The following is a 25,053-nucleotide window of genomic DNA, read 5'->3' as shown; positions in this document are numbered from 1 at the left end:
CCAATACATTTCAGTGAGCATATATTCTGCATTTACTTATTTGCTTGAAATGTCATAGGAACAAAATGAGCACATCCCTGGAATCTATTTTTAGAAAGGAACTTAGAAGAAATTTAGTTAATCACCCCTTAGTTTTCCAAGATCTGCAGTCAATGTCCACAACTTGTGGCATCAGAAGATGAGGCAGAGAAATCAGAGAAATCCCTTGCACAGCTTTAACTTTGGACCTGATTTGTAAATTTCAGTGTAACTGTATTTCAAAACATACTTTGTCATACTTGGGGAATTTTTTTACCTTTCAATCGAGGACTATGCACATGCATTCTTTGCAGATGAAGATTTATTGGGATGAATTCTAGTGTTTTTTCTCCTTTGCTACAGCTTGACTTGAAGGAAGAACCTGAAAAACAAAAGTTTAAAGAATCATTGCCTTAATCATCCAGATGTTTCTATCTTCCTTTTAAAGTGAGGATGATACTTGTATGTCAGGAGTCATCTTTAATTTACTTTTAATGTGTAATTGTATATTACGAGATGAAATGTTCACTAACTGAGTCTCAGCATGTATCCATACTGGAAGCAACAAACCACCTTTTAATTCACAGAACAATCTAATTTTTTATCCTAGGAGATAGATACTTTTCCCTGCTCTCTGAAATCAGTCTACAGTCTGCTGGAGACAATGTAGCAGTTAATGTACATTATGTTTATTCTATGCTAAAATCACAACGGTACAGAGCTATGATGGCACTGCATTTTTCCAAGTAACATTTTTTTCTTCAAAGAAAAGTCTTATATTGAGTGGGCTATGCATTCTTCCTAGAAAGCTCAAATAAAGAAGCACAAACTATCTTAAGGAAAGCTATAAATTAGTTCACAGGAGGCATGATGCCTTGGAAAAACAAAATAAAGATGAATATGCCTGCATATTTCAAAAGTATGAGATTATGAGTAGCTTTATGGCTGTGTAAATGAATATAATTAAAGTCTAGCACTATGAAAATATAATTTACCTGAAGGTATTTGATACAGAATCAGTATAAAATGAAAGGGTGTAGATTAGGAAAGAGATGTGATCTTGTTTTCTCACTCAGGCAGCCCAACATTTACTTAGGCCACTTTTTCAGCACCCTATCATTTTGCCAATTATTAATTATTAGAACTAAAATTAATCTCATTCAGATAGAATTTTTAAATAAATTTTGTCAAGGTTCAGCCTTTTCTTGAAACAAACGCACAAAATGGTAAAGGAAATATTTAACATTGTTTTTTACTTGCTCAGTCAAGACTTGATAGCCTTTATCTGTTGAAACTTCCATAGTTTCCAGCAGGACTAAGCACTGAGACTCCCAGCACAAACTACTCTGCCAGAGGGCACCAATGATGCTCCAGACTAGCCAAGCCTGCTTAGGCTGCTCCCTAACCTTAGGAACTTGAAATAATAATTTAACACAGATGAAGAACAAAGGTACGAAGAAAAGCAATTTACAGGAGTCAAAATTTTAGATGAGACAGGAAACCTGAGAATGCAGATTGAAATTAGGAGATGTTGATGATGCAGTGTGAAACCTGCATCTGAAAAACACAGACAATTAGGGAAGTAGTGAAGGCAACTCAAACTATCAGAAAAGAAATGAGAATAGGGTAGGGAAGGAGACTGTAAGTAGTTTGGAAAGAGAACAGAAAGGGGGGAGATTATTTCTGAGAATTCAGCTGAAACCAAGTTCAAAGCTTAAGGAATGATAACTGGACCTGGACAAGGAAACACTGGCTGAATAAGAGGAGCATAAGATGACTGCACATTAAAAGCACAGGTGAAAGAAGAGTAGGAGGGAGAAGAGACTGCCCTCAGGAGTACACTTCTGTCCCAGCAGGAGCACAACACATGCAGCATTGCTGAGTTGTGTTACTCATTTTCTCAGGGAAGATCTGTGGAGCAAGTATCCCTTTCCATCCCTTGCCAGAAAATTACTGCATAAGGAACACCCAGGTGCTATCAGTTACTAGATTTGCTCAAGTATGAGATCCATGCAGTGGAATTAACATCTCAATCTGCATTTGCCAATAGCATCCATACCATAAAATTAAGTATAGTCTGTTTTTAAGTAACTTGCTAAGTTTTATTTAAGAACTCAAAAAAAAACCCCAAATAACATTCCCTCAATTGAAACAGTTCTTGTTATTAGTGTTGCAAGATCAAACTCCTCAAAGCTAGGAAATACCAGAGTATAGATGTAACTTTCATCTGACATGTACCTGAAGAAGAACTGTGAAATGGGCTTCAATAATATATCATATATCAGCTTTTCCCAGTTCATTGAATGTCTTTGCTGCTCATTTTAGAAGCAGTGATTCAAGATCTTGTGTCCAACTTTTATTTTAGTATGTATTCAGGATTTAAACATGTTGCTCAAACCTCCCTCAGAGTCAAGGTTATTACTTTCCTCAAACCTGTCTACTATATACATGTTAACAGCCTCTAAGGGCTTTACAAATGTTTATAAAATAATTTTAGCTGGCTGAGTTATAATTTCACCCATCCTAATGTCAGAGAATAAACATTTAAGGAACAATGCGTCAATATAAGATATGGAGGAACTTGTCCTGCAGAACACTCATTTTAATGCAACGTCACATTCTATTTTGGAAGCACAGCTCCCACTGGGCTGAATTGCATCCATAGGTACCAAGCACTTCTGCAAAACAACTTGTGTTTAGTGCCAGGCTTCCAAAAAAAGAACAACACTTCTCAAGTCTGACTTGCCTACATAGGAACTTTGTGACAGAGGCAGGGATAGTGTCCAGTTTTTGAGAACAATATTCAATTGCCTTAGCCTTGACTGTCTTTTTTCCTCCTTCTAGGGCTGAATGAATAATAGATTTTTCAGTTTGATGACTGAAACAGAAAAAAAGTAAATTGGGATGTAGGAGAAATCATTTGGGGATGATTTCAGGTCAAACTGAAACAAATGTTCAAAGTTCCACTCTCTCTCAACATCACCAAAACTGTGGTTTAGATTCACCTGAAATTGTTGTGGTTTATGTTACTGTACTGGTTTTGCACTGCCTGGTTTTTGGTAGCCAGGGGGCCACAGAGATGGCTCCTGTGAGAAGCCCCTGGAAACTTCCACGATGTCCAGCAGAGCCAATCTCCGATGGCTCTGAAAGATGGACACTCTGCTGGCCAGAACTGAGCCAATGAGAGAGGTTGGTAACGCCTCTGTGATGACATATTTAAGAAGAAAATCAAAATGAAGTGGGGCACAGTTTTTTTTCTAGTCAGAGAAGAGGAGGAGGTGAGAACATGTGAGGGAAACAACATGGAGACACCAAGGTCAGTGGAGAAGGAGGGGGAGGAGGTGCTCCAGACACTGGAGCTGAGATTTCCCTGCAGGCCGTGGTGCAGATCATGGTGCAGCAGCTGTGCCCCTGCAGCCCATGGGGATCCATGGGGGATGCAGAGATCCACCCACAGCCCATGGGGGAGGTGCCCGTGCCGGAGCGGGTGGATGCCTGGAGGAGCCTGTGATCCAGTGGGAGACCCGGTGGAGAGAGAGGGCCCCTGCTTCCAGGCTGGAACAACCTGTCCTTGGAGCACTTGTCCTTGCACCCCATGGAAAGAGAGAGCCGCGGTGCAACAGTTTTGGGAGGACTGTGTGCTCCTGGGATGGACCCACAGCGCAGCAGGTGCGGTGTGGCTGCTGCTCCTGAGAGTGGAGCCACGTTAGGGAAGTTCATGGAGAACTGTCTCCTGTGGGAGGGACCCCATGGCTTCACAGGGGAAGACTCCTCTCCCAGAGCAGCGGAAGGAAATCTCGGTGACGAACTGACCAGAAACCCCCATACCCCATCTCCCTGCACTGTCGGTGGGAAGGGGGGAGGGGCTGGGGGGAAAAGGTGGTTTTTTACGGGCTTATTTTACTTCTCATTATCCTCCTCTGATTCTGTTAGCAATAAATTCAATTTTTAAGTTTAAATTAAGCTTGTTTTGCCCTTGAAGTGTTTCCTCCTGGTCCTTATCTCAAGTCATGAAGCCTTTGTTAACTTTTTTTTTTCTTTCTCTCCTCTGCCCAGCTGTGGCAGGGAAGGGTGAGCAAGCAACTCTCGTGGCTGCCTGGTGCTGGGCCAGTGTCAAACCACGACAGTTACCTAACTCTTATATATCTTCCTGATATGTTTCCTTCCAATAACAATACTTTCCTTTCTCTAAAATTCTCACATTACTGAGGATAAAAGTGTTTGTCAAAACAACTCAAATTTGAAATAGCCTTAATTTTCTCAAACCTCCATTTTCAGTAAATATGCTGCTAAACCAAAATTGCTCTCTAACACGTGGTCTCCTGACACTTCCACAGCAATCTCTCGATTTCAAAAAGAAATTAAGTGGTCTCCTAATGGTCTTCTCTGTTGCGAGATGGTCAGTCTCTCACTTCTGCTTTCTAGCTATATCTCCACACTTCTCCACTAAATTCCACAAGTAGTTTGGTTAGTTGAAGTGGGTGTCACTCAGAAAACCCAAAATGTGATTGTGTTGGAGGAACATAAGAATATTTTGGAGAAATTTTATTTGCAGATGCTATCTGCCCTTCCGAACACTTCAACCCAAATTCAGGCAATATCCTAAGATGAAGAAAGACACCTGCACTGGCTAAACTGAAAAGCAGAATGGGGTTTGGCATGGGTTTTATTTGAAATATGTTGACCTGAAAAGTCTGAATTAAAATTGTCCTTACATCCCTAATCTTAGCATTTCCTACTTCCTAAGTACTTGAATTTCCAGTATCTGCAATGTGCTCCCAACATAACTATTTGTGCAACTACAGTATTAAGTCAAATATATGTCTGGCTTGCTTTTCTTATCAAAGGCTATAATCTTGCTTTTTGAATTTATAAAGTGTACTGTTTATAGAGAAGAAATGAACAAATTAACACCTCATCATTGTTTCTCATATTTGCTACAATTATTAGGTTGCTTTGTTTTCCGATAAATGTCCCTTTTTTTTATATGTGCTGGTTCAGTCCTCCTGGATTGTCTCAGTTTCCCAGGTCCACTTCATTTCTCTCAAGACCCAATTAAGACAGGTCCTTTAACATTCTCAACCCTTTATAAAGTCACTTGGCACAATACAGGTCTTGCAGGGTTTATGCTTAGTAGATTATATTGTCTGGTTTTTTAATCTCAAGAGGTCCTTTCAATATTTTCCTGCAAGTAATAATAATTACATTGATTTCTTCATTGTCTGTATTTATTGGCTTGCTTATGACACTTTCTGGAGTGCTTTCAAGTTGTAATTAGCCAAAGACTGAAAATACATGTATATATTATTTAAAACAGAATCACATGAAGTGTCATACTGGGACATACTACTTTGGCAGTAGTCTGCCAAAATTGGAACTGGAGTATTCTGATGATGGCAAATAATCATGGACACTTTGCAAACAAAATGGAAATTATTATACAACATTTAGTGCAATGCATGAGCTTTTTTTTTTCCCCAACAAATATTTAAGCAGTTGATCAACTGCTCCCAAAAAGCTTACTTTTAGTTAGAGAGTGGTTTTCCCTCATACACTAAAATAGGATTTCTGTTGTCTGTGACCAAGAACACTATCCCAGAGCAATCTGGTATGAGAAATACCATGTTCAGTCCTATATTAAAAGATAATAGCTGAAGGATAGAAGTACAGTCTTAATGCCTATTTTGGGAGGCAAAGATGTGTCTCACCTAATAAATGCAACAGATTCATTATACTGAAAGCAAATGCATCCAATTAGCTATAAGAAGAAATTATTCTTATGTATTTTATTTGTATAACGAACCTGATTTCTCAGTACACACACAAAGAAGTTTTGGTTGGAATATGTAGAAAGCTAGAAGTAATGAAGAAAATACTGCAAATACTTCATAAATATTTGCCAGGTATTTCACAAGATGCTATCATAATTTCTATCTTTATTTTCACAAATATTCATAACCATAATGTATCTTTCTCTTAGAAATATTCTAGTGTTTATCTCTGACATGCACTGCTAAGCCTACATAAACAAAATTGTGGGAGCAAGGCCACAGTGGGAACACCTAATGGTGAAAGCATAAAGCAAAACAGCATTTGCAAGCAATAATGGCAGCATGGTCATTGAAAACACATCTCTGAGATGGTGATTGTGAGGACTGGTATTAGAAATCTGACACCAGCAAGAAAGCAGCAACAATGACACAGCCTTTGTGGTAATTCAGAGCACACGTGCCCATTTCCTTATGGAATATCTCATAAACTGGGCAGGGAGAGGGGGAGGAGGAAGGCACACTAGGCAGGAAGAGGCAGAAAGTCCTGCTGTAAACAGAAAACTTTGATGAGAATACAGTATGATTCAGGAAATTATTCTGCTGGTCTTCTAAAACAGAAAAGAATTATGTAAGTCCCTTGAATGATTTGTGAACAAACAAACAAAAAAAGAAATAATTTGTTCTGCTGATTTTTCATCATCTTTTTGTGAATAAGAAATTCTACAGGAGGAGAAGATCAGTTGTCTTTTCTGCACATTTGTCACTGATGCTGCCTTATTCCACTGGCATGTGGACACTGCAGTACCATATAGACCCTGACCACAGGATTCTGTTGGATATTGAGGGAACAAGCTCTCAGCACATATCGGAGTCCAGGACCACCATTTCCACATGAAAAAGAGCAGGGCAGCACTTACTGCTCTTTCTAGACTGACGATATATTTGCATTGCCCATCCCATATTAATTCTGTGCTTTTCTGGCACACTGTGGGCAAAGACAACTACTACACTAAGGACATGCATGGAAACCTCATAAGGTTTAACAAGGCCAAGTGCAAGGTGCTGCACCTGGGTTGGGGCAGCCTCTGGTATCAACATAGGCTGGGGATGAACAGATTGAGGGCAGCCCTGCCCAAAAGTACTTGGGGGTGCTGGTGGAGGAGAGGTTGGACATGACACAGCCATGGGCACTCAGCCCAGAGAGCCAAACGTGTCCTAGGCTCATCCAAAGCCCCGTGGGCAGCAGGGGAGGGAGGGGATTCTGACCCTCTGCTCTTCTCTGGTGAGACCCCACCTGCAGGGCTGCCTCCAGCTCTGGGGTGGCAGCACAGGAAGGACATGACCTGTTGGAGCAAGTCTAGAGGAGGTCACAGAGATGCTCAGAGGGATGGAGTACCTCTCCTATGAGGAAAGGATGAGAGAATTGGAGTAGTTCAACCTGGAAAAGAGATTTCAGGCTGATCTAATTGCAACCTTCCAGTACCTGGAGGGCGCTTACAAGAAAGCTGGAGAGGGACTATTTACAAGATCATGTAATAACAGGACAAGGGGGAGTGGATTCAAACTGAAAGTGGGGAGATTTGGATTGGATATTAGGAAGAAATTCTTGAGTGTGAGGGGCATGAGGCACTGGAACAGGTTGCCCAGAGAAGCTGTGGATGCACCATTGCTGGAAGTGTTCAAGGCCAGGCTGGGTGGGGGTTTGAGCAACCTGTTCTAGAGGAAGGTGCGCCTGCCTGTGGCAGGTGGATTGGAACTTGATAATCTTTAAGGTCCCTTCCAATCCAAGCCATTCTATGATTCTAAGATTTTAAGGTGTTTCATTCCTGGTGAATATGCCAGTATTTAGTAGCTAACAATCTAGTAAATTCTTAACTGTTCCAGAAAAGAGACTACTTCCATAAAATCACAGATTCCTACCTGTATGCTTCCCAAGCTCTGCAAGAGTGTCCTGGTACATGCTCAACATCTGATCACAGTGAGCAATTACACTTTTGCGCATGTTGTCCCAGTGAGGAGCAAGTTCCCCCAGGTCTTTAAGTTCTTGATTCCTGTACCAAAAGGCAAGAAGAGAAGGCACTAATTAACTCATTAATCCATTAAGATTCATCCAAATTAATCTAAAACAAGTTTGTTACAGAACATCAGAACTATATCCTAATCGAAACAAAATCTGTTTTCAGAATGCTTGTAAGATCTGCTTTTCATCTCTATTTTACAAGTACACAATAAAGAATGTCAGTGAATAATGCAGTAATTTTTGTGTTCAGGACTCATTTGGTATAAAGGCAGTAGCCTACAAACTGAAATACTGTTTCTTTTGTGGAGGAAAGAAGGCTGCCAGGCTCCAGAGAGCTGTCCAAAACTTTTTCTGAAGAAATATGAAACACCATTGGAAAGAATACAAAGTTTGCTTTTTCCCCAACACTTTCAATATAGTTGTTTTGATACACTGCTCTTTGGATACTTTCATACACATCATAAACATAATTCTAGCAGTGTTTCTACAAAAGTCACTTCACCAACACACCAGCCCTCACCACATTTCTTCAGCATTCAAAACAAAACATACACAAAAAAAAACCCCCAAAAAGCCGCACCACCGGTCCCATAAAAGTCGTGTCCAGCCTTACAGTATTCATCAGGTCAAAACAGCAGTGCTATGGTAACCAAATATGTCACTGGAAATCCAAAAGGAAATCCAAAAGGAAATCCTTTAGTAAATTATCAGTTTTCCTGTACACTCTTGAGAGCTGACCTGAGTGAAACAGAGATAATTTTAATTTCCTGCACAAACAAGTGCCTTTCCCTGGGCTTTCTGTTTGGTTATCCCTTTTGCAAAAGAAGTTTCTCCTGTATCTATCCCAAACCCACTTTGTGGGACCTGTTTTTAAAGAAAATGAAACATCTTGACTCTTCAAACATCTGGAACTGTGCAGGAGAAAATTTTTGCAACAAAACCAGTTGTCCTCATTTTCCTCGAAGCATCAAGAAGACTGTTTCACTGCAATTCTTGGAAGTCTCCAAAAAGACTTCCAGAGGACAGCTCTTGCATACAGAAAAATTACTGAAGAAAAAGGAAAAAAAGGGGGAGAAGGGGTGGAAAGAGGGAGGGAAAGACCAATGAGCCTGCAGCACAGGAACAGAGTTCACTTATGTGGACAGCAGATCTGACCATTAGTCAAAAAGTCTTAAAATTAAACAGAACAGCCACACACTGGTACAGTGATGTTTTCCCCATCATCATTAGCTTTGCATTAGTGTGAACAGAGTTAGAATAAGCTCTATAGGCCTAACTCTGCTCCTGGTGAATGTGACAACCAAAACCAAACAGATGGCACTGGAAGCAGAATTAAAGCATTTTGTTTATACATGTTCTTGAGAGTATCAGCACAGAAACAAAGATTACACCACATGAATTTGTTGAGAGTTTACTAATGGCATGATTACTTTTTGCTATTTAATTGCTCCTGAAGCTGAACCAATTCAACTTTTCTCCATCAATACAAACTGGCAATGTTGTAGCATAAGAATAATCTGCCGTGAAAGGATGAAACCAGCATTTTCAATGACCATTTTCCTTGCCAGTTTTTTAGCACCTTAACATGAGGTGTCCCTTAAATTAAAATCTTAGGGCTTTCCTCTTCAGAAAAGTGTGTAAAATTTGTTAGGATATGCAATTTTGTTTGTTTGCAGTGATAATATTTTGGCCCTTAATATTTATGGTGTCCGATTTAATAGTTTTAGGAACCATGTTTGGACCTGGCTAGCTTCCAAAACTTAACTGCTTCTTCTATATGGGAATACAGTATTCTATCCAAGAGTTATATCCCTGCCTCTATCTAAGCTCATGCCTGGACCTGTTGTTCTCAAGCTGAAGTTAAACAACAGCAGGAATAGAAACCTTTTATCTCAGACTAAAACATCCAACCAAACCCAAAAATTTGTTTAACAGGCTGACTATGAGTCAACTCCACTGACACCAATAGCAATGCGAAGGAGAAACTCAAATCCCTCAATATTAACTTTAATAGGTTTTCAAGAAATACCAAATCCTGCCCCCATTACTGGTGACAAGATTTGATTTGTTTCATCTCAGAAACATGGACCAATCACTGAAGTAAAAATTCAGCCTCTAATATGTCACAAAAAAAGACTACAATGCTTAAAGAAAGAGTACAGTGCTATAGCAATCTAGAGCATATGCAGGATGGAAACTTTGAAGACTACATTTTCTGAATTTATTTTCATTTTAAAATACAGCAAAATCAAAACCATGAGACAACAGGATTATATGACAGACACTTCCTCAGAAAACAGCCTCCTTGCACATTTAATACCTTTATTATTTTTTCTAATGGAATTATAGAAGACAGAGGACTTAAATAGGATTTATGTCTTGTGTTCTTTTACAATTTGTCACTGCTGTTGTTGACTCAATACAATTCTGAGTTATGGATGAAAAAAAAATTGTCTTTTCTATATCTAAACTTCATCAACAATACTCCGTAATACCAAGCTTTATTATTATTACATGAAAGGCCTCTTCCAAAAGTAAAGAGAGTGGAAAAAACATATTTTTCATATTTGAAAGTTTATAGTTCATACTAATACTCATGGTTTTGGAAAATTTTAATCTATTTTAATAATAATACTTTTATGATAATTTATTTAATTGAATAACTTTTGGAACACACAAACTAGTAATTGTGTCAAACAACAATTGTGCTGTAAAAAAATTAATATTTATAATAGATATTGGTTCAACAGAGGGCAAATCAGTTACTGATCCAACTTTTCAATGCATCCATGGAATTTTTAATAGCTTGTCAACTGAGCAGGAAGCTTAGTGCAAGCTCTGTGTTGTTAAAAGAGTTATTTATCATCTTATCCCCCCCCACTCCAAATCTTCTCTCAAAGTCTTTTCCAGATAATTGCTCTCATCACTGTGACAGATCTTGTGCTCTCACCATCAACTTAAGTTCATTTTACAGAATGAAATCCAGGCTTTGTGTAGAGCTGTATGTCTTTGTCTTGCTGTTCAGCTCCTCAAACTGCTTCCTGGACAGTTTTTTCTGTCATTGCCCAATGGAAACTCCCTCTGAGAACGTGTCTTAGCTTCCACTATCTCCTGCCTTCATTAATCAGTTACATTCCTTGGTGGCCTTGTCATAATCTTGCTCCGTTTGTATCTAACCAGAATGTGGATGTAAACAGTCTGTCCCATTCCTCATTCTCCACCTTAAATATCAGCTAATTAGCTAATTTTTAAGTCTGTTTTAGTTACATTCTGGTTTTTCCATGCATTCTTTCCTTTGGTAGACTAATTACGTCTTTCTATCAAGAAATGGCTGAGAACCCAAGGCTCAGATGAGTATTCTGCCTTTGATTTACCAACTCATGCTTTTTTTATTTTTCAGAACACCTTAGGTGAGTGATTATGGTAAACCACTAAAAATACCTGAAAGAGGCACAATGAATTTCCTGTATGATTCATGTTGGTAATTTCTACTTAAACAGCTCCTGCTTTGTGCCATGCACTCTAATGACACTAGTAACAGAAAATGACTTGCGCATCACTTTAGATACAACAGCTTAGAAGTCTGAAGGAAGCATATTCAATGCTAAAATACAAACCCTGATTTCTGTAACGAGCACTTTGAACAACTGGTATGCATCATGTTGCAAAATTAGAAGGAAGTCCCAATATTGAAATCATGTTTCCCATGAACTTGTTTTTGCAAAACTACCTCCGACAGTCCAGACACCATTGTGGAATACACAGTGAAAACCTGTGGTCAGTGACAATAAATTAAAATAGTGCAAAACATCAGCAAGATGTTAAGATGAGGAAGAGGAGTGAAAAGAGGGCAATCCCTCAAAGAACTTTCTTGAGTCTGATTACTCTGTCTCAGAAAAGGGAACAGCAGAAATAGCCCTTTGCATCATCAAGGACACAGCACAAATCCTGACAAATTGAAAGATAAAGTTGAAAAGATCAGTGCAATTCAAAGGAGATAATTAAGAGAATATAAGATAAAAGTACATAAACCAAAAATACTGTATGAAGACCAAGTAGCAATGTTTTATACATACAGCTTCAAAAATCCAATGATGCGATTCCCAGTGAAGAAAACATGACAAATTCAAAACCTAAAAAATGAAACTATTTTGACCTCCGCCAAGCAAAATTAGCTTCTAAAATCTACTTTTGCAAAACATCAGAAGCAAAGAGCTTAGCAGGATTCAAAACAACATGAGACATTTCTTGAGATTATATTTGCAAAACTTCTATCATAACAGCATAAAAATTCTGAATATTTATCAAACAGGAGCTTTGGAGTAAATATACACCATAAGCTTTGGGATATGACTCAATCACTCATGAGTAAAGGAAGCTTAGAAGTTTCTTTCTAAGGAAAGGAGTACAGGAATTATTTTTTCTCACAAAGTTCACTTTAAAATTCATGTACGTGTTTATGGATAACCATTTCATCTTTTTTTTTTTTTTTTTTTTGAACAGAAGCAGATAAAATTACTCTCATTTCTCTTTGCTGCAAGATATGCTCCTGTGATATATAGCCAATAAACCCCAGACAAACAATATAGCATTCCCTCCAGAAATAAAGTAATCATAGTATTTTCACTGTATTGTTTCCAAAACAGACAAATAATTATTAAGGAGGAGTTAATCCTTTCTGGGGAAGCAAAAAAAAAAAAACCAAAAACCAAAACCACAAGCATATTTTTCATTATTTACTAATAATTTTCTTTCAGAATCTCTTGAAAACAGTTGCCATTTTTGTCTTCTTACAGAATTTTCCAAAATTATTCCAGGTTTTGGTAAGCCTGACCTGACAGGCAACTAGAAACTACAATGTAGGGTGTGCCTACCTTTTACATGCCCTGAACAGTTGTTTAGAAACAAACAGAAAAAAAAAAGAAAAACCAAACAAAGCAAACAAAACAGACAAAAAATCACACCAGAAACACATGAGCAAACTACCAACCCCAAAAAAGCCAACAAATATATAAAAAAGTATTTTAAAGGCTGTTTTTGTATACATATGAGGAGAATAGACTGGGGTTTGCAAAGCCTCAATAATATTTTATACAGTTCCTAAGAGGTGAAATTTTTAAGTTCCTTTTAATTTCTATCCACCACCATCTCCTTTTTATTATACAAAAGTGGAGACAATATATAAGCTAAATTAAACTCATTTCTTCCTTCCTGCCTTAAGACCCTTTCCCTTCCATTCTTGCCTTAAACTCTTTCCCTACTAATGTCTCTCCCTTCCTTGGATATTTTATTACTTGGATCTATCTTTCAAAACCTCAACATCTTCAAAGAGCATGATCATTTGAGGTTAATTGCATGATTTTCATTTAATAGCAGAGGATAATTCTCCTGTATTAGACAATTGCAGAGTCTTGAATCCAGTAATACTTAGAATGGCATCTGTGGAATTTACACTTTTATCCTAAATTATATTTTAGTAACTAGAAATAGCATCTGGAATTGCTTTAGGGTTTTTTTGTTTGGTTGTTTTACAATTTTGATTGTTTCACCAGAATACAGTGGAATCAGCTTAAGACAATATTGCTTCAGTTCCATGATATAAGCAAAACCCTATTATTTTCACAGTTTAAATTTAAAACTTTATTTCCTTCTTTCAGCTTGGAGTCATACATGAGGCAAGATTAATCGCATTATTAATTGAACAATTACTCAACCATTTAAACATTTTCTGGGTTTCTGTTTTCTTTTTTCCCCCAATTTATTAATCAGAATGCATCATTCAAAATACAGAGTGAGGATCTCTCATCATAAAACTGTACAAAGCTTTTTTAATTGCCCTAATGCCTTAAGCAACAGGAACTGCCAAAATTACACCCGAGTCAGTGCTATTAGAGCCAAAGATAAGTACTGCTAAGTTCAAAACCTTTAGCTAACAGTGTAAAAATTCAAATGATTTTTGTGATGACAGAGTTTGAGTGTGTTAAAATAACTATAATCTTGAGAAAAAGACAATTTTTCACTTCAATTTTGCATTTTTTCACTATATTGTGGGAGGCTCTAATTTGCTCAATATGGACTTCCTTAGGGCATGCTGTGCACAAATATAACATCTGGAAATCTTAGCAGCCTTTGCTAAGAATGATTTCTCTGGAGTCTTAAAACCTGTGTGGATCTTGCAAAAAAGCCTTCTCTGAGAGGGCAGTCTCAATATAGAATGTAAGTTAGCATTTTATAGATTCAGCACTGCTGAATTCTAGGTAATGTTATGTAGAGGTAACTGTCACAAAAATATCAGTGATGTCACTCCATTCCAATGCAGTGCAACTTTAAACACCCAAAATCAAAGTAAAATCCAGCAAATTTTACTTAAGTCATCTATGAAAGCCCCTCTTAGACTTTCACAGGGGCTATCTCTTCCAAAATAGGTTGTGAACAGTGAAATCAAGAGGACAGAGAATTATGTAGTGTTTATTCATTACAATATTTTATCCTTTAGTTTATAAATTAACAGGGTTTAAAACTGATCTTGTCTGATGCGGACAATTGTCTAAGCACTATTTACAAAAGTCAAGCTACACTTATGTTCATATATTCCTTTATGCAGTAACTGATGGAGAGTAAGAAGAGCAATCATCCTTTGATGTACAGTGAGGTAAATACAGCATTTGTATGTATTTGAGCTACATTTACTGACAGGTTTGGGAATTTTTGAAGTGTTGAAAAGAAAGTACTTACAAGAAACAATGTTGTGAAAATTCTTAAGTGGACAGGCATATTAACAGTGTCTCTCTGAATGTGATTGATTCAAATATCTTCAAAAGTCATAGTAAGTTTACCCAAAATCACTTTTATTAAATGCTATCACCTCTTATCAATACATTTTTGCAATGCCACTGCTCAAAAACAAGTCAAGTAAATACCAGCATCCAAAGGTCCAAAAAAATCAAAGCCTACTCCCAACACTTGGCATTGGGGCTCCATTTCTCAATAGTTGTCTAATAAGAGGAAGTAGAAAAACATCTATTTTTCTGACAGCCTTAACTTTGTCATCATTCCATAATGTTACATGAAAGAAATAAAATACAATACATAGATTAAATAAAATACAGAGATTTGCACCAAAAAAAAAAGCCTAGTGTTGATGGGACAGGACAGTCATTTCAGGAGAAAACTTGAGTGTGTGCTTTGTACTCTGGAGAGAGGGTTTAAGTTCAGTAATTTATATTTGAAATCTGCTTATGAGTTGTGATCACAAATGCCATGGGCCAAATTCAAGTATAGGTGGCATTTCTTTTCAGCCAGATCTCTTGCTGTGCTGATCCAGTTACACCAGGTGCATCTGCAACTGCAATCTTCAATTGTATGGGTCAATCAACTTTCTGAACCATTACTGTAAGCTAAGTCTTTTTTAATAATCACTACGTTCAAAGAACCATTTGGCTAATCTTGCATGACACATGTAAAATATCAGGACCAGATTTGTGTAAAGAAATATTAAAAACAGTGGAAAGGACCCATTGGAACACCTCGAAGAGGAAACAGAAATAATTTTGTAATAAAAACCAGCTAAGCAGACTGTATGACCCTTGCTAGAACAATAAAAATTACCATATAGCTCCTATTAAAGTTTCTTCCAGGGAGGTTTGAAGGATAAAATCTGTAATGCATGCATTTCTTTAAAAACATTATTTCATGCTGAAACCCGAAGTTAAATACCCTTAGAGGTTACATATTTCAGAGCATCATGTCGGTAAATGAAAGAGTTTGTTTAACAATGAACACTGGAGCTTTATCAAGAGATAAACAATTGTAAGAGCTGTGAGGAAAGGGAATTTAAACTAAAAATTATAATGAATACTGAATAGGATTAACACTTACTTGCATATTTTTATAGGTAATTGCATCAGACCTGACTATATTGAAGCCACAATAAAAATAAAATTAAACAGGCTGAGTATGATAAGAAGTGGCTTCTGAGACAAAAATATTTATCCTTTTATACTAACTGGGGGAAAAAGACACAGAGAAGTATACCTCAGAAGAGAATAGCCTGAAGATGGTGCAGTACATGTTTTGTGTGTATTCAACAACTAATATAGTAGCATCCTCCTCACACGTTTTACTTGATTACAAGTGTAAGGGCTCCACAAGAACACGTCTTTGCAATTATTTCAAAAAGCAAAGCCCAGACAAAACTGAAGCTCCAACCCATGCTCTTATATGATAATAGATGACAAAGATGCCCCTATTGCCACCATCTGCTACTATCCTACCACGTGTTGTTGCTCCTTTTGGTTAGTCGTACCTCCTCCCTCAGACTCTATCAATCACTTATCTCTCTTTCACACCCACACTTTCAACTAGGCTTGAACAGCTTAACCACGTTGCAAATCAGGAAAATCAGAAGCACTTGTCTCAATCTTTGAGCAACTTTTCCTTCTGTTTCTTTCTCAAAGCTTTTTTTTATTTTGGCGAGGAGAAAACCCCGCCATGGTGATTTTTTACTATGAGTTTATCCAGGGAGGTGAATTCTATAATATGAAATAACAACAAGGGCTATTACTTGCATTATGCCTTTGGAGAGAATAATGCAGTAGTAGTAAAAGTGGTTAAAGTAATCCTCTAACATTTAAAAGACATTTACCTGTGGGGCAAATGAAAATATGGGAAGTGCATGAACTCTGCGAGTCAGCATAATCTATTTTTATTGCTTACTAAAAAAAAAACCTTGCACATAAGTATTCTCAAACAAGATGAGGCCATAAATGCCTAAACACAGTACTAAATGAATAAAATAAAGTATCATAACAATTCATAGGATTTTTATAACACATCATCACCATGCATAAGTATGTGTCAGTCCACTGACTCTATTAAAATCAAGATTCCAGTCTTCTGCATGCTGTTCTATTGGCATAAAAACATCATACAGAAGCAACAGATGGGGTGAATAAAAATAGAAAAGAAGCTCCATATTGCAGGACAAACAACCTCTGTAAACCACAACAGGAAAGTGCACAGGATGGCTTTGGGATGCAGCACTAGGTCAGTGTTAGTCTCATACATGAGACCAGATGCCCATCTATGTGTGAAGCAACTTCCATGAGGAAAGAGGCAATATCTTCTACATCACCCATTAACACTGGATAAAGAAGGCATTCTCTTCAGGGTAGCCCTGGACTACTTAAAATAAAGGGGTTTCCCCACATTTTATCAGCACAGCTTACAAGGATTCAAGGACAAGCTGCCATTTTAATCACTGCAGTGGGAAATTAGACATACAGAGGATTTTGGGACACCTGTGTTCCCTATTCTCCTTTTTCCCCAGGCTGTACACATTGTAACGATTCTCAGACATCTCTCCTGGTTACAAGACCAAACATGAACTAAGGTTTCAAACAAACATTACTTTGGTATCCTTTTATTATGCCACCTCATTTAGATTATCTAGAGGAATGTCATTTTTATCCTCATTGCTGATTTATTCACTACAAACTTGTCATTTTCCATTGCATAATGTCTGTCTGTGTTATTAACTCTACCCAGACATGTAGCCAAACACACCACAATGCTGTTCACACCCCTGTCATTTGCTGATTCTTTATAAAATATTAACGTTCCAGATTATTTATATTGTTAACCAAATGTTGACATTCACAGATTTAAAGTCATGACCACACTTTAGCACAGTTTGTTGCTCAGAACTTATGAGGTCACTGGAGTCCTAAAAATTCTGAGCAGTCAATTCTGTTGTTCAGTTACAGCTGTAAATTCTTAGCAGCCAGAAAGTGCCCATTTCATACTTCAAATTAATATTTTTTAGCTCATCATTTGCATGATTCCAAGTCAGAAAAATAAAATTTACTTCTTACTGTTGCTGCTGCTTCTTCCTTACCTTCTCATATCCTCCTTTATGTGCAGATTTATTAGTTCTTTAGGAACATGGAAAGAGAGGGTGGTCTCAGCCATCTGTTCCCGGATCCGCATCCACTTGTTGTCAGAAGTAGGGAATCTATATAACTTACAGACTGGGTTTCTTAACACTGCAAAGGGGAAAAATCATATCATTGCTTTACTGTGGTTATGTGACTCTGAAAATTTATGGCAACAATTTCATGCAGAAAATAATATATATTGTTTTCCCCCTTGCTTACAAAATTAATTTTAGAACCATTAAAATTCTATTAAAAGCATTTAATTTTTATTTCATTTTTTATACCAGAATGTGGAGGACAAAGTATTACTAGTACAGTCATTAAATCACATTTTACCAGCACAGTAGCTAACCTGTGAATTTAGGATTTCAAAGTAGTGAGAATGTAAATTAGACTCTCTTTTCGTACATTTAAGCTGAAGTTAGGAAAACCAGAATGAGCAAATGAACAATGAACTCAATACAGTCCCTACCATTGCTTGCTACCTGCTAGAACCACTCACAATTCCAATAAATTGCACAGGACTCAGAGTTCAGCTGCATCTTCCCCTTGACAGGCACACACAGAAGTCATTAACACAAATAGAAGGTGTGCTTCTACATTAAAGGAAACAACTTTTGACCATTTTAGAGTTACCTTGATCATTGATGTGGTCAAGACATAGAAATAAATATAACAGCCCTGTCACTGTGTTACACACACAGTTTTCAGATCACTATTGCAACATGACATAAGAAAATCACATTTCTTGGTGTTTTGGAAGCTTACAATCCATCATGTTTTTATTTTACAGTTCTCACATCTTGGCTACATTTCCGTTCAGATCTTACAGTGATGCTCTATAATAAAGGTGGGAAATTTCTACTCTCTCCTTTCCATCTTTTTCTTTTACCCTGCTCTTATTTTCCAGAAAGAACAAATAGGGGAAAAGCTGAGGAAGAAAACGTTCTGTTTGACTACTTTGATAAGCTTACTTGGAGACAAATGATTGTCATTTAACACACATGTCCACAGCTTCCCAACTCGGAATGACTTTGGACAGCCATCCAAATCCTCCACTGGTGCCTTTCTGTCAGCCTTCTGGAAAAAGCTGCCTTCCAGCAGGCTCCCATTGATCTGCCGCTGAGTGGTCTGTAACTCAAAGGAATGCATTCCCCATGTGTGCTGTGGGGAAACTGCTGCTGTCAAAATGACATCTGCTAATAGACATTTCAATTCACAACTCCCTGACACCATTAATGCTTATGTAGGCTGATTTATAGAGAATAAAAAATAAAAGATACACAAACTCTCTTGTCTATCTAAGCAATCAGGTTTTTTAACAGAAATCCTTTAGGAAAGGCCTAAAACAAGACCAGAGATTCAAAGATACTGACAGTAAACCCATCGCTGGCAACTCAAAGAAAGGAGCAGTGTTTAAGTAGTTGTACTGCTCTGTATTCCCATCACTCTACTATTTTTCAGCATTAGTCTTTGATGAAAAACTGGAAGCCTTTTTAGAGTCATTTTGCCTTTAGTTATTAGTGATTTTACTTTCAAAAACTAAATTCTGACTCAGTGTTATGAAATAAGCCAAAGAGATGCTTGAAATCACTGACATATGAATAACAGTAATTTTTCTTTACTACTAATACCCAAAATATCTTAATGTTCAAACATTTTTCCGCACACTTTTAGAGTTTGAGGATCTTCACTACACAGATTTAACTACAGAAAAAAGCATCTCCAAGCCTATGATCAACTTCCACCCATTGTCTGGGCTTTATTATATCACTTGGTTAAAACATGCTGCAACACATATTTCCTATTTTCCTTCTCTTTTGCTGAGATTCTTGTAATCAATGAAACCAGTCTTGTCAGTAATACTAACAGTCTCTGTCATTTCACAAGGCTGATATATGGCACCAATCATCTCCCATTAACAAGGCAGGGAATACAAATTTTCAAATGTTAGGGAGAGCTTGGGAAACTAAGGGCTAATTCAGGTCTGGCCTTAAACAGAAAACTGCCGAACCAGATGATAATTTTGGGTTGGGTTTGGTTTTTTTCTGTTGTGCCCCCTGATCAGTTGGGAGCAGCCTGGTATATATTACCAGGACATTTTAAATGATGATGCCCCAGACACAAAAGACTCTTTTCTTTATTTTACCTTTTTATGTCTACTTCCTAAGGAGTTTATCAAAGCATGTTTTTCCAAGAACAGCCCTTAAATTTGCACTCAGAATCTATTACACTGAAAAATACACATTAATCTGTTAGAACCTAAAGCAAATATGTAGCTGAAAAATCTCTTTCCTTCCATCTCCCCCCTGTAACCACAACCACAACCATCACAAAGAAAAAACAAAACAAAAAAAAACCAGAAGACCCATCAGGACTGCAGCAAGGGACAAAGGACACTGAAAATTTGGATCTAAAATTGTGACTTTTATGGTTGCTAGAATTATTAAACTACTCTCCAGGTACTAGCTGAATTTTCAGGTTTTTGATTCAGGTCTGAATTTTCAGATGGGGGTAATCTCAAGTGCCTTGTAGTTTTTTAAAATGGTCAAATCATCTCTCCATGGGTTTAGGAAGAAAATTTAATTTACAAACTCAGAAAAAAAGCCTGGGAATTTTTCTTTCCCAGCCAAATAGAATCCAAATAATTCCAATATGCAGTATTATTAAAGCTTGAGATTGTCAATAAAAACTGCATAGTGCTTGATGTTTTCCTCATAAACAGAACTACTGAAATCATGCAATTCCATACAAATTTCAGAAGTGTCTTCCTTTCCAACTACAACAGTAATTAATTTCTAACTATAACAAGTTTTCTAGAACAGAATTCTAGAAGACATGTAAAAGCACCCAAACAATAAGAATGGCAAGAGTAGAATTGGCTTTTATAAAAAGTAGTTATTAAAATGAGTGGAAGTTTTGTAAACATGATCCCTCCTGTATTTAGACAGTGATCATGAGAGGGGTTAAAAAAAATAAAATCCACATGAACTGCAGTGCTTAAAAAAGAGAAAACCCAATTTTAAAAGCTTTTCTCTGTAGCATCAAGCCTAAAAGCCAGTGCCATGTATTTACCCATCCATATTTTTGGACATTCTCATTTTTAAATGTGAAGACCTCTGCATTTTTTATTCCATGCAATATCCTTCACATTGCTTCCCTTGTAAGCAGAGTAAAAAAATAATAAAAGATTGAATACTCTGGTTTTATTTTCATTCCCTATTGAACATAGATCAAAGCATATCTCTGCCATTTATTAATTTACTAACAGTGTTTCTATTTATATCTTTCTTTGTAGCATAGGTATATGATGTGTATTACCTCAGGAATAATAATTACAGCTTTCTTAATTTTGCTTAATTTCAATTACTTTTATTCTCTTTTTTATTTACAGTGCAATTTGTTTACATGCAAACAACTGGCAAACTCTCCAGCATTATAAATAAATGAATTTTGAGACGTGAATTCAATCTCTTGGGGTATAAATGGAATAGTGATAAGGCACTGAAATACACTACTCATTCCCACTCACTGAATAAGCATCTCATAACTCACTGGAGGGCTGCAAGTTCCCTATCCTAAGATTTAAATTTCAGGAGAATGCCAGTGTTCTTCTATGCCTACAGGCTTAAGGATTCACAGAGGGGTATTTTTTCCAGTTGCATCATTTTGAAGGCCTGATACACAATAAGAAACAGAAAGTACCAGAAAGCTTTACAACAATATACACGTACTAAATATGTATGTATATGGGGGTACTTCTGTATGAACACAGCAGGGAAAGCAGTACAGGCACTGTTGATGTTATCAGGTTTCCTGACACTTTTGCACAGGTACCCATATGAGAAATCCAGTCTGTCTCCAGGCAACACAGAGAGCCTTAATCCACAGGAAGCCCAGTCACAGAGGCATGCTGGGGAAGAAGTCTGATGGGTTGGGGAAAGAGGCTGACAGTATAAAAGGAGAGCTAAAATTTTCTAAGAAAAGAAATTGGGAATTCAGTAAAAAGAATGGGACTGACAAAACCTAGAACCAGTGCCTGGTGTCAGCAGGAAAGTGGAGATGATGCTGGAAGAGAAAGTCACAAGTGCAGGAAACAGACTGAAGAGTAATTATTTATCAGAACAAATTTCCTGTGAGTGCAAACTCTTTCCAATATCCTGCATGCTGTCATTTCTTGCATATGCACCTGCGGTTCTGCTCCTTCCCCTCAATTCTTTAAAAAACACCTGAAAACCCAAAAAATGACAAAAAAAAGGCCCTCCACAGTATGTTTGACTTTATAAACCCTAGTACTGTTGGGTGGGGTTTGGTTTTATACTGTGTGTTTGTATATGAGAATAATAAATGTAGAAACGCTGTCTAGATATGCTATAGAATCACGTGCAAATATTCTTGACAAATTGATCGACTTCAATATTCATAAAACCAACATCTGCCTTGGAAGTTCCAACAAAATACATACACAATCTACAGCATTTTCCTATACAAAAGAAGTCAACAAAAGACCCCAATCAAACCCACAAAAGGGAGGCAACAAATAGGAAAAATCAGTCGTGAATCAGTATTGTTCTCTGAGCAGAGATGTCATTTCTTTAAGTCCCACTATTCTGGATAACATATAGAATCAGAATCAAACAACTGCACTGAGTTAGATCAAATCCTTCAATTTGTCTGTGTATCTTGTCTCCAAGAATAGCCATAAATAGATACCTAGACATGCAAGATACCCTCCCTGCCTCCAGCTGTTTCCAGTTCAGGAATTTCTGGAGCCAGATGTAATTCCTGTACATTCAGTAATTCTCAATTAACATCTTTCTCACTTGGAATTGATGAAAAGAAATGGTAGCTCTGTAGGAGAAATTTTTCCATTTCTCATCTAATCTTAATAACTCACAGAAAAAAATTACAGCATTCATGCATACATGGAAGAACTTAATTTTTTGAGGTTTTTAGTGCTTCCTTCAGACTGCAAAGCTAGTCTAATGAGTCTGTCCTATCAGAAGTCATATGAAAAAGTTTCAGTAAAGGTTTTAAAAGGCTGTAAAATTTCAGTAACATTCCTCCTCAACTGTATGCAGCAAACACAGAATTCTTGACAGCGCTGTGGTTTCAGATGACCCATATAACTTATTTGTGACATTGTTACTGCAGAGTAATGGAGATTCATAAACTTGGGCTAATAAAAGTTTTATGGTGCAGCATATCAGCATGTAATATTTCTCAGTATAATGAAAGAGAAATAGCTCTAGTTTAACACCATGCACACAACCCCAGAGTTGACCTAGAATTGAGAATGCCTTGCCAACAGCTCCCTTTATTCTACAACAGACAGCTTCCAGATCAAACTGAAACTGCCACTTCATCAGCTATGCGAGAGATTGATTCTCCCAGGTATTCACTTACAAATAATGCATAATTATTTAACAGAATGCCATGCAATGACATGACAGAATCTTACGAGGTTAATTCCATGCCCATGGAAGTCACTGACAATCTTGAAAATCATTGAACTGTAAAGATGTAGGAGATGAAGATTTCATGCACTGCTTCAGAAAGCATAACTGACACACATTTCCTCACATTTCTCAATAAAATGATACTGTCAAATATGTATAAAACACTAAAATATTGAACTTAAACATCTGTGCAGCATTTGAAGAGTTTTTATGAGCTCTGTCAGAAATCTATGTGCTTTCTTCAGGACCTGACATAGCATTGAAAGAGCCATCTCTTAGAGATGCTGGAATTCTTACCTGCATTTAAGGAAGGTAGGTTGTCTTTCCCACTTAGGCCTTCAGTGGCTGTACACTCATGAACCAATGCACACTGCAAAAGAAATGCAACAACAAATGTGACACATTCAGGGGTCTGAAATAAATCCATGGCAGTTTATAAAAGGTAGCCAGAAAACCATCACTGATAATAATATAAACTTCCGAAGCCCTAATTATAATTTACATTTTTTCTTTATATTTCTGTTCCAAGACACTGTAACACAACCAAAATTATAGCCAAGAAAATGACAAAATATGATCAGCTGTTTCATAATAAAACAGAAAGGTTTCCTAGCAGTATAGTGGCAGAAGGGTTGAGAGATATTAATAGTTTAGCTTAATAATATATTTTATTATATTTTTAAGAATAAGGCACTTTCGTTTAAAACAATTTTTGACAAGTTTTGTGCTTTCAAAGGAGTTTCTTTAGGCAAAGTAGTTTTCACATGCACTCTGCAACAAAACAATTTTTAAACAAGGGAAAGGTAGGAAGCACATAAAAGTCTTTAAAATGTGCTTGCAGTTTGTGATAAAAGTAATATGTTATACAAGTGAACTGGAATATTTCTTTGATAAGATTAGTGCATAAAAGTATAAAAAGTTTATGGAAAAATCAATCAGTGTACACCTGTGTTAAATGTAGTATGAAGTATAGTTTTAATGCTCCTCCTACCCCCAGCTAGTAAACAAATGAGAGTCTCTAAAGGTGATAGGGAGCTATGTTCCCCAGTTTCCAGAAGTTCAGTTGGAAAACCTAAGGCAGAGAGCAAGACATGATGTATTCTCTACCAGTTGACATCTGGAAATGAATTTAACCATCACCTTCCTCTTCCATGAGAAATTCCTGCACATAGTTTATCTAAAAGTGAGCAAACCCAATTCAAAAGTTATTTATTTGAAGTAATTCAGTAACTCTACATTCTAACAATTGCATCCTCTCTTGGGGTGATTTTACGATGTGTATCCCCTATCTCTGCTCTATGCCCAGAAATTAATTTTTTGCCGTTTCTGTGCCTTTAAACTGAGCCGGAGAGGGGGGAGAGAAAAAAAAAAACAGCAAAACTTTCAAAGCAGTTTACAGTTTGTTTTCAAGGACACAGATACACAGACTCCTCTGTGTTCTGCTTTCTACAGGTAGAGAGTAGAAGAACCACCCTGCTTGCTTTCCAGCCAGCTTTCAGCCCTTTTTCTCTGGAGGGAGACGGAGAGTTGAACTTTTGTTTTCCTGGGACTTCGGTTTTTTTCCCTTTTCCTCTGCTGGACAGTTTCAACATCAGAATATATTGGGAGGACTTTTCCACCGAGGCCTTGGCTCTGGAGGGGGGCCCACCACCCCGTCCCAGCTCCAAGGAGGGGGAGAGAGAGACTACGGAAGGACTCTGAAATCTTCCCAGGTTTCTTTCCATGGCGAGAGGTTTTATTATTTAGCATTATTATTCTTTTCCTGTGTGTTTGTTAAATAAATAGTTTTTATCTCTTTCACTCTCTTCCAAGGAAAAAAATTTCTTTTTTCCCAAACCTGGGCGGGGAAG

General features: G+C 37.3%; 1 protein-coding gene across 8 annotated transcripts in view; it reads right to left on the bottom strand.

Annotated features, from left to right (window-relative positions):
* INPP4B (inositol polyphosphate-4-phosphatase type II B) overlaps nt 1-25,053 on the bottom strand; it is a 315,266-nt gene that overhangs the window by 93,202 nt on the left and 197,011 nt on the right. For all 8 annotated transcript variants that reach the window (XM_042051970.1, XM_042051968.1, XM_042051973.1 and 5 more), the window contains 4 exons: nt 23,501-23,573; nt 17,705-17,852; nt 7,710-7,840; nt 296-400 (listed from right to left, as the gene is read on the bottom strand). In XM_042051970.1, coding sequence (XP_041907904.1) covers nt 296-400; nt 7,710-7,840; nt 17,705-17,852; nt 23,501-23,573 — 457 coding nt within the window. The remainder of the gene's footprint in view (nt 1-295; nt 401-7,709; nt 7,841-17,704; nt 17,853-23,500; nt 23,574-25,053) is intronic.

This window comes from Corvus kubaryi, unplaced genomic scaffold, assembly GCF_017639235.1.
Source record: "Corvus kubaryi isolate FWS band 111438036 unplaced genomic scaffold, C.kubaryi_AGA036_p1.0 77, whole genome shotgun sequence".
Classification (NCBI taxonomy): Eukaryota; Metazoa; Chordata; class Aves; order Passeriformes; family Corvidae; genus Corvus; species Corvus kubaryi.
The sequence above is the reverse complement of the archived record's forward strand: the minus strand, read 5'-3'. Positions and strand labels throughout refer to the sequence as shown.